This window comes from Sardina pilchardus, chromosome 1 (assembly GCF_963854185.1).
Source record: "Sardina pilchardus chromosome 1, fSarPil1.1, whole genome shotgun sequence".
NCBI classification, from domain to species: domain Eukaryota; kingdom Metazoa; phylum Chordata; class Actinopteri; order Clupeiformes; family Clupeidae; genus Sardina; species Sardina pilchardus.
In genome coordinates this window covers 2,044,292-2,055,309 of record NC_084994.1, presented here as the reverse complement: position 1 = coordinate 2,055,309, position 11,018 = coordinate 2,044,292, and the positions used below count along the sequence as shown (strand labels likewise).

The 11,018-nt window shown below is 43.4% G+C and overlaps 1 protein-coding gene across 1 annotated transcript in view; it reads right to left on the bottom strand.

The window, feature by feature from the left end:
- Nucleotides 1-366: 366 nt before the first annotated feature.
- The window catches only part of LOC134080682 (protein NLRC3-like), a 45,285-nt gene continuing 34,633 nt past the window's right edge, over nt 367-11,018 (bottom strand). The window contains exons 7-9 of the mRNA XM_062537247.1: nt 7,308-7,484; nt 5,138-5,314; nt 367-811 (exon numbers count right to left, since the gene is read on the bottom strand). Coding sequence (XP_062393231.1) covers nt 784-811; nt 5,138-5,314; nt 7,308-7,484 — 382 coding nt within the window. The 3' untranslated portion in view covers nt 367-783. The remainder of the gene's footprint in view (nt 812-5,137; nt 5,315-7,307; nt 7,485-11,018) is intronic.

Genomic DNA, 11,018 nt, shown 5'->3' with positions numbered 1-11,018 from the left:
GTGTGTGTGTGTGTGTGTGTGTGTGTGTGTGTGTGTGTGTGTGTGTGTGTGTGTGTTTGTTGAGTTCTCCTCAGTTGGTGTGTGTGTCTGTGTGTGTGTGTGTGTGTGTGTGTGTGTGTTTTTGAGCTCTCCTCAGTTGGGATGTGTGTGTGTGTGTGTGTGTGTGTGTGTGAGGGAGAGAGTGTGTGTGTGTCACCAGGGGAAAACCTGGTGATTAAACTCCTGGTCTGGAGGGTTTTATACTGCCCTGGTGTGTGTGTGTGTGTGTGTGTGTGTGTGTGTGTGTGTGTGTGTGTGTGTGTGTGTGTGTGTGTGTGTGTGTTGTGTGTGTGTGTGTGTGTGTGTGTGTGTGTGTGTGTGTGTGTGTGTGTGTGTGTGTGTGTGTGTGTATGTGTGTGGTTGGGTGGATGTGTGTGTGCGTGTGTGTGTGTGTGTGTGTGTGTGTGTGTGTGTGTGTGTGTGTGTGCTAAGCTCTCCTCAGTTAGAGGCTGTTTCTCCCCAGATATTTTCTGGTGTGTGTGTGTGTGTGTGTGTGTGTGTGTGTGTGTGTGTGCTGAGCTTTCCTCAGTTAAAGGCTGTTTCTCCCCAGATATTTTCTGGTGTGTGTGTGTGTGTATGTGTTTGTTGAGTTCTCCTCAGTTGTGTGTGTGTGTGTGTGTGTGTGTGTGTGTGTGTGTGTGTGTGTGTGTGTGTGTGTGTGTGTGTGTGTGTGGGATCACATCCCTTATGTCAAGAGTTCCTGCCCCACAGACCCCATCCAGCTCAGGGCCGTGGCTCAACACTTCACCTGAGTTTTTTTCTATGATAAGTTCTGCAGGATAGAGTAGAGAATAGGATCATCAATCAGTGTGCATGACAACCAAGAAACAGAATGACAGACAGAAAGAAAGACAAATATTAAAGAAAGAAAATGGATGACAAGAGGAAAAGGGGGGAGGGGTGTGGGCTGAGGCAGAAGGACACAAACAAACACACACACAAGGAGTAAAAGATGAGAAAGAACTTCAACACACTTCTGTCACTCATTCACTACCATTGACGTCTTTAAACATCATTTTAAACACTTGAATTGACTGCCATTGACGTCTAGATGTCAATTGTGTTGTTCAATAGGGAGGGCTCATGGGTGGGCTTGGGAACGATATGGCAGAGTTTCACTAAAAATCAGGCTTGTAAACAGACTGGCCCTCATTTATGAAACGTGAGTACGACCAAAAACAGGCGTAAAACAGGCGTACGCTTGTTTCCACACAAAGTATGGCATTTATCAATGTGAACGTGATCGGTGGCTACGCTCAAATCTCACGTCTAGACTCAACTCGTGTACGCAAGTTTTTCAGGCAGCATAGCATTGCGCAGCAGTAAATAGGCAGTGCATTAGAAAATTGAATAGTTGAATTGATGGACATAACACCTTTCCTGTACATGTGCAGTCTATTTGCTGAAATGTAGCATATTATATTGACACATGTCATGGCTTAGAATAGCCATAGGCGATGATTACTTTCTCTTTGGCAAACGCCATGAATTAGGCCTAGGCATATATATTTAAAATTATTTTCAAAGGGCAAATTTCAGTGTCGCACGGTTTTGTAATTAATGTATTTATAGTATGATGCATTCTCTCTGCGAAAATAAAGTCTGTTGCGCTTAAGTTTCCCGCCTTCCTTGATGACAGCTTCTAGCTGTCAAAATTAACAAGGTTCAGCTGGACGTCACTGTGGCTCGAGATCATTAATGATCTCTTTTGGACGTATAATGCACCTTCATGTCGTAAATTCTAGGGGCGAGGCCATTAAAACGAGCATAATATAGGGGCGTGATATTTAAATCACAGCCGCCACATTTATCAACACACGTTTATTCTTACGCTGGAATTGGAGTGATAAGAAAGTTTGATGAATCACACGTGAGCCCCGTCGTAAGATGATTTCTGCACTCAGATATACGCTGGTTTCTACGCTCTGTTGATAAATGAGGGCCACTGTACTAGCGATCTGAACCGCTTGATGGCACCAGTACCATTTGGATTATTAGTACCTGCCTCCAGAGCAACATACAGAGACATACATAGCAAACCAATGCCAATTGACCACAGTGGATCTAGTTTGCATGCGGTCCAGCGAATAAATATGCTTACTTCCTACATCAAGGATGGAAAACACTTGAACGATATGATCCATTTACATTGGATATTGCTATATAGACTGACAACAACTTTGCTAGTGCTAGCTTGCTACCATCCTGTTCAGAGTCCCTAGCAACGTTAAAGACACTGACGAGATAACAATGCAATCGTGGTTGACATACTCCCAAAATGCTAATGTTAAAAAGTTGATTTTCACAAATAGATCGTTTTCTCCAGTTTTTGGTCAAAAACAGGTGTTTTTAGCAAAACTAACCCATGGTCTACTGCCGATTACTAAAGAACTTAAAACGATAGAAACAAATAAAACCTTTTTTATAGTGAAAGAGGAGAGTCTACTCTTTCATTGGGTACCTTCAGTGGTTACATAGTCATAAAGCTCACTGTTCGGTGGATCTTGGAAAAACAGTCAAAATGCTGCACAACGTTTGGCAGTATGGAGCGCTGGCAGCCAATGAGTTAAGGTGAATAGGGTAACATTTTTAACTTAAAGATATCTTCATGAAACTTTACCAGTTAAATACTCACATAAATAGGAGAAAATGTATTGCAAGTTTTCTGTAATTTTATTTACAAATATGCTAATTAGGCTATATCTAATTAAATATGTGCTAATTTGCATATATTCTGATGCGAAGAATCTGACCATTGGAAAAAGACAGGTTGAAAATTATTTTTTTGTTGTGTTAATATATCAAATAACAAAACATTAACAGAGAGGATTATGAATATCCTCTGTAAATTAGAAAATACTGCCAATTGGCTTAAAAAATGGATTTTCGCCCTATTTTTAGGCATAAAAAGTCATATAAATCAGGCCATGAATGGTATATCAACAAATTCTCCCGAATATAGTTAGGAATGAGACGAGAAAGTTTGGTATATGTAGGTGCTGCAGAAATGGAGATGCTTTGCATGGAGTGTGGAGAAAACGGCCTTGAAACACAGACAGTCGCAGTAGTACATGACACTTAAGAATGGGAACTTTTGATGAAATTAGGAGAAATATATAGGCGCGAGTAGACAAAATGTCATAAAATAAACACCTACATTTTGCTGTTGTAGTAGGGTGGTAGAATACATGCTAAGGTAGCAAACTAGCAAAAAAACTCGAAATTGACCGGTGCTCAAAAAACAATGTTTTCACCTGCAGTGTCTCGCCTTAACACATTTGAAACAACTAAGGCTAAGGCTAAAAAGAACGAGTGAAAGAGGTGGGTGAGGTGGATGAAAGAGGGATTGACACAAAGGAAACGGAAGAGAGTAAGAAAAACAGAATAGAGAAAGAAAAACTAAAAATGAAAAAATGAAGAGATGTCAGGGGGTTGGAAAGAGAGAGAGAAAGATGGGCAAGGATGAAGGGATAGAGAGAGGGGGATGAAAGAAGGTTGGAAAGAAAGAGAGGGTGGGCAGGAAGAAGGGAGAGAGAGAGAGAGAGAGAGAGAGAGAGGCCCAATCAGGTCAGCCTGGGCCAGGCTAATTTGGGGGCCAACTGGTGCTAGTAACCTGGGTCCACAAGCCTCACCTTCAGACTTTCAGGCCATTAGCCTCTCCGCATTACACCTCGACACGCCCTCGCTTGTGAGAATGACACCATTACCACATCTTTTCAAATAGGATAAGCAGAAAATCGCATATCTCTTTCCTATGCTGTGCTATCGTAGTCAGTCACCACTTATTGTCCGTTTACGTGTATGTCACTTAAATTCATCTCTTTAAACCAAGACGGTGGATTCCTAAAGACACACATGGCACAGACAACATACGTGTATCTAAATGTGTTATGTAACATGACATTTTACCGTTACTCGAAGAGCAGAAAACATTTCTAAGGCTGTGTGTATAATCCGTAGACAGTAGGCAAACTCTGAGCGTAGAGTAGGCTAAAGAAAATATTTTGAAGGCAGTAGACAGTCCTGCTAAGACTTTGTTCAAATCCACAAATCTATGGCTACTGGAAAATGTGAGGTTCACGGATAAGGTTCAAGGAGTACGATAGTTGTATCAATAGCAGGAAACACACTGGCAGGAATAGCCTAAATTAGTGGGACGCTTGTCTATGTTAGTTAGTTACGTTAGTTCACTTTTAACTGTGCTACATGGTGATCTCTGGACGGAGTTAGCCTGCTGACAGGCAAATATCTTTAACATGGACGTAACCGCTCTCTCTAAATTCGGTTCTCGACTCCACACACAGCAACGGGTTGACTCCACCTTCTGGCCCGACTCTAGCCCAACTGGTCCAATGATTTTGTTGGGCCAGAAATCAGGGGCTAGTAGCCCACGATTTGGCCCGCAGTAAGCACCATGCCAAGAGGTGTTAAAGCAATTAGCATGGACTGGCTAGCTCAGCTTTTGGCCCGACGGTCTGAAAGGGGCTATTGTGAGCCCTGAGGACTATGGACTAAAGCCACACAGACTTAATTGATCTCAGGTGCTGAGTGTGTGAGGCTACACAGGCTCAGATAGTTATTTGGGGCAGCACTTCACGGGATCACATGGACCTTGCCAATGTTTAATAACAAAAACGTTGCTAACATTTGCACCATGCACGTGTGTGTAGTGATGTTGTTTAACTTTGTCATTTACGGATTTTCCTATGATCTCCACGGTAAACATCACAACACTTTGAACTGTGGGTAATTTCCTTAGGTTAAGTCTGCATCGATGAAGACTCACAGAAAGGGCTCGATAAGTTTGTGATCAAGGCCTCAAGCCCATTGTTATTCGACATTGAGACAGCCCTAAGCCCATATGAAGTCTGTGAGTCCGGACATTGGGATTGGGCCAGAGAGGGAGGGCAAGAAGAAGGGAGAGAGAGAGAGAGAGAGAGAGAGAGATAACAGTTTTGAGAGAAAACAGGTAGAGAGAATGCAAGGGATGAAAGATGGATGGATGACTAAAAGCATAGGACACAGAGAAACAGACAGAAGAGAGAGAGGACAGAAATTAAAAGACAGGCATGTTACAGGATACAGGATATTTACTCACCTTAGATACCTCAGTTTACAGCGTCGGTCTGTCACTAGAGCAAAGAGCGGTTCTAGAGCTGATGCACTAATCCAGGGATTGACCATCAGGTCCAGCATTGTGATATTTGAGGAGGGAGACTTAAGTGCAGAGGCCAGATAGGAACAGCTCTTATTAGTCAGATTACATTTAATCAGCCTGAAACAGAGTTACACATCTGAATATTAATCACCAATCCTCTACTCTCTCTCACTCACTTTCACACACACACACACACACACACACACACACACACACACACACACACACACACACACACACACACACACACACACACACACACAAAACAAACACACCCCAACCACCACACACAAACTACCTGCTATCTTTCAACTCATCACCACCACTACACACACACACACACACACACACACACACACACACAAACTACCTGCTATCTTTCAACTCATCACCACCACTACAAACATACAAACACACATACACACACACACACATACATACTCTGCTGTGTTTAACCCTCCCCAATTCCACACACAAACCAACAAATACCTGACCTGTTTTAACCCCACACCCACAACACACTCACTTTCCTAGACTGACCAACACACACACACACACACCCGTATACACACACACGCGCACACGCGCGCACACACACACACACACACACACACACACACACACACACACACACACACACACACACAGGCATGGACTGGCCATAGGGCATACCGGGCAATGCCCGGTGGGCCGACGCATATATTTGGGCCGAGGCTGTCAATTTAATAATAATTATTAGGCTCATTTATATAGCGTACGGCCACAACGGTGGCGAATCGCGGCCCATTGGTTGACTGCTTTAATGGACATTGGGCTAGTCCAATGAAATCTCAGGGCCCTCCCTATCTCCCTCCCGGCCTCATCTCCCTCTTGACTGGAGTTCGACCGGAGTTTGAGACCGTCCGTATATAAAAATGTACGAAGACAAACCACAAAAGCGCAAGGGGGGCGCAGAGAAGTTGCGAGATAAAAGGCAAAAGCCTACAAGTTGATGCAGCAAAAATGTGCTAAAATTACAGAAATGTTTGCCACCACAAGTTCAAACAGGGCCGTCGACATATTGCAGCAGTGCAGAAGCAGCACCGAGTGCAGGCTTCAGAGAGGCACATGCGAGTGTGCAACAGAGTAGTTACACAGAGGAAGGAATAGCTATTCAAATTGATTCGGAGGAGGAGGAAGAGGTGAGAGACGTGACCCAGCAGGGACAGATTGAGGAGGAGGTCAGAATAGCTACTGAGGCAGGTAAGAAGTAGCCGAAATGTTGCCTGAACGTTTTGGGCGCACAACGAACAATTAAAAGTTTGAAATCTGCGACTGCTTCTTCCCCTTGCTTCTTTTAGATGTATTAACCTGCCTACTATGTAGGATTCAGCACCCAGTTAAGCAAAACAACGTTTTATAGTGTGAGCGCGTCTTTTTGTGTGGTTTCTGTGTAGGCCTACCCCTCTCGCATGCATTTGAATTGCGATACCCATCAAATTAACGAGTTGTCGGCCCGCCAACCTTCTGAAATCTTAAGACAGTCACGATTGGTCGAAATTGTTGTCAATCTTGACGCAGTACAACAACTATCAAATTTCTTTGCGACAAGCAGACACCCATACACACAGACATGCAGTCAGACGCATGGAATGAAACAGTAATGGTGATAGCCCATGGAATTAACAATGAAAATGTTTTGGGATGTAGCCTATACATCTTCACTAAATAGTATCAAGGTGAATTGTTGGCTAAAACTGTGCAAATGCTCAACATAAATTATAGCAGGTTTTATTTAGTGAAGCATTTAATAGTATATGAGTTTTGTGCACAACCTCATCCTTGCTGGTTTAAAGGTCACTCTAGTGTGTGTGTGTGTGTGTGTGTGTGTGTGTGTGAGAGAGAGTATAATAATAATCAATATTTTTTTTAGCAAGGGTAGGCTAGCCTATACTCGCTTCGATGCAGGCTACTGCGGTTTACTTAAATATTTTTTTACAAACAAAACAGTGTGCACATATGTTTTATCGTGTAAATTATCATGGTGGGCCACTATGGCCAAAAATGCCCGGGCCGTTTTTTGGTCCCAGTCCAGCCCTGCACACACACACACACACGAAGTGATGCTTACTCTAGTGTCTCCAGTTTGCAGTTGTGATGACAAATAGCAGAACATAAAAGTTCCACTCCTGAGTCCAGCAGCTCATTGCCACACAGGCCCAGCCATCTGAGATTTGATGAGTGTGATGTCTTCAGTACAGAGGCCAGATAGGAACAGCTCTTATAGGTCAGAATACAGCTATTCAGCCTGTAACAGAGTTTAACATCTGAATAGTAATCACCAATCCTCTACTCTCTCACTCACTGTCTTTCTCACACACACACACACACGCACGCACGCACGCACGCACGCACGCACGCACGCACATACACACACACACACAACCTGTTATCTTTAATCTCATCACTACCACTACAAATACACACACACACACACACTCACTCACTACCTGCTATCTTTAACCTTATCACCACCACTACAAACAAACAAACAAACACACACAAACAATACCTGCTATCTTTAATCTCATCACTACCACTACACACACACACACACACACACACACACACACACACACACACACACACAGTGTTTTCTGTGGAGTTAAGTAATTTATGAAGTTTTGTTATCTTTATTTACATGTCAGAGCAGAGCTACAAGTGCGCTTAACTGCATGAAAAGTGGGATTTCCGACAGTATGCGACACTGTAGATTGTTGTGGAAGTTCAGGTTTATGGCTGTTCACAGCAATTTGCAGGCAACCCTGAAAACTGCCGTGAATTGGCAGAAATTGACGTGGGCCTTGTTCATACATTCCCCCATGATCCCCTCCTCCTAACTCTAGGGAAGGCTATACAAATGCAAATCAGGGTTGAAGGGTAAGTTTTAGGCTACACCAGGTGACATATTTCTAAAAAGTATTAACGTCATTTGAAGAAAAGCTCTGGTAGGCTAATAGATCAGGCTCACTAGCCTTCAATTTTAGCTTGAATTGATTTATTTACTGAAAGTATTGCGATATCCTGTTAATTGTGTTTTGTGTTACCTGTTACCTTGAGTTGAGTTCATGAAATCGTTGTGTCCCTGAGATATGGCTCTTCAAATGTGGATAGACGTGTCCTTAAAAAAAGGCTGAAAATGCCTGTATTTAATGAGCAACACAGGCATTTCCAGCCTTTTTTTTAGGACACGTCTATCCACATTTGAAGAGCCATATCTCAGAAACTAAACAAGATACCTAGCTAAAATGTTGGTTTTCTTCTAATGAGACATGGAAGAACATTTGGACCAAAATCAGGAAAAACTGAGGACCATGGTGTCGGACCTGTTCCAACTGATATGGAATTGCCCCTACGGTGGCCATATTGAATTTTTGGCCAAAATGTAATATGCCCCAAGTCTTAATCTGTTCCAATAGGGGTTCTGACGAGGAATCCATTGAGAAGACTTTTTCCAAAAACTAGGTCCAATAGTTCTAACAAATGACCTGTCTATAAGGCTGTACAACACCCTCGGGACGCAGGACGGGGTACCTGGGCGAAGATAAAAGAACGCAAGGAGATGAGAGACCTGCATCCACTGGACGCCCTGAAGATCTTGCACCGTCTGCTGAATGTGAGGGAGAGAGAATTGCTCCGGACCACAGTCATGCAGGTGTTAGGAGAAAATCTGGACCTGGACGCAGGTTGGGAAGAAATTCGCCAGTGGCTACGACAACAATCCAGATCAACGGTCGACTGGTCCAGAGTTACTGCCATTCTACAACAAGAAGGGGAGTCGGTGGACGCCTATGGGAACCGTTTTGTTGAAGCTTACCTGCAATATGGTGGAATGAATCACGACTCCGACACCGTTGCAGCAGCCACTGAGAGTGCCCTGAAGAGTCAATATCTCCAGGGCTTGCTGCCTGAGATTCAGATGGGAGTTAGGCTCATTTACCACAACTGGGTAGGCTGGGTGAACCCTGCCTGAACTTCCGGGAAATTTGAATTTTGCCCGGCAGCTCAGGCTGGACAAGAGCAGATCAAAATCCTCTGTTTACTGCCAGAATCTTTGGCTGTGGGAAAGCGGGACACTGGAAGAAGAATTGCAGGGAAAAACCAAAGCACCAATACAGAGGCCGCCAAGACGAGTCAAGCGATCGGAGGAGAGATGATGGCTCGGATGAGGATGACAATGACAATGACAATCACAATGACAATGAAAATTATGATGGACATGAAAATAGAAACATGGACAGATCTAACGGTAACAGGACATTTTTTGAAAATGACGATGAGAAAAGCATGAGAAGAGTGACAAAGAAGGTCAAGCAAACACCAAAGGAGGTCAAGGAAACTTCTGAGGAAGGAAACCAGGAATGTTTGGTCAACATCATGGACATGCAGAACAGTGCAAGCCGAGAAGAAAAGTGGACTTGGATTGAAGATGCAGCGAAGCTCCATGATGACAACGTGTGGATGTTTGGATCACGAACAGTGGCTCCAGAAAGTCTTCTGCCATATCTGGCAGCGCAAATTCATTCGCTTGGACACGTGGGAGTGGAAAAGATGAGGAACAGATTCATACAGGTCTGGTGGTCTCCAAAGTTCACAGCAGTGGCCAAAGACATCGTTAGACTGTGCGCCACTTTTGTCGGATTTTTTATTTTCACGGGAGGTAAGATCAAACCTGGAAAGATAGGCGTCTTGGCGTAGAATCTTCTGTAAAACCGAGCCTGCCCAGGTTGTGACAGTTGACTCTTCTTGACACAAACTCATGTTTAGAGAAGCAATAGGCTTGGACAAGTCTATAACCTTTTTATTATTATCATTATGAGTGATTATTGCTGATTTTCTATTGCTATTATTAATATTAATATGATTGATTAATTGAATTTTATTGAGCAGAACTGATCATAGACAAACTGTGTTTGTTATTAATCTTAAATTTGAGGTTATTTAGTTAAATTCATAAATATTCAATCATATGGTTATCTCACTACAAAATGGCTATTTCCCACCTTATACTGCTCTCATTTCCTGCCCATGGAGTTACGGGAAGCCACAGTCATCACGTCTGATACACGTCTGACACTCCAAAAGTTTTTATCCTAGAAACATGCAAGTGGCATCACGAGAAAGCTTAGATCTTTTGCTATATATTTGGGGGCCAAGCAGCGAAGCTGCGAGGACCCCATTGTGTTTCTTAGTTTTCTTAGTATTATTATTATGAATCCGCCATGGGAGTCAATGGCAGCCCATAGAACCAACTACGGGAAAGTTGTGAAATTTGGCACACTGATTCGGACTGTCCCATCACTCATGTCACCAAGTTTCATTTCGGCACCTTGAACCCTCTAGCGCCATCAACAGGTCAAAGTTGGACGTGCGTTCACACACTTAACTTTTGACCCGTTAGTCCAATTTTCAAAAGTCGGGTATCGCTGGAATCCTTGGACCTGCCCAAGTTCAACGCACCCTATGATGTCATTTTCCGCCATGATGGATTTCCCGCCATTTTGGATTATATGAAAAACACTTCAAAAGTAATTTCGTTCACAAATTTTGAACGATCGACACCAAACTGGACACAGAGCATCCTCAGACCATGCCCTATTCAGCTCGTGCTTTGTTTCTTCGGAACTTTTACCGTTGGCCCATAACAGCCAAACAGGAAGTGGGCTCATATTTCAGCAACTCTTGCACGCATCAAAACCAAACATGGTACACGGACTCAGGACCCCGTCAGGAGGAGGCTCAATAAATTTGGTGACCTTTGACCTCTAGGGGGTGCTGCAAT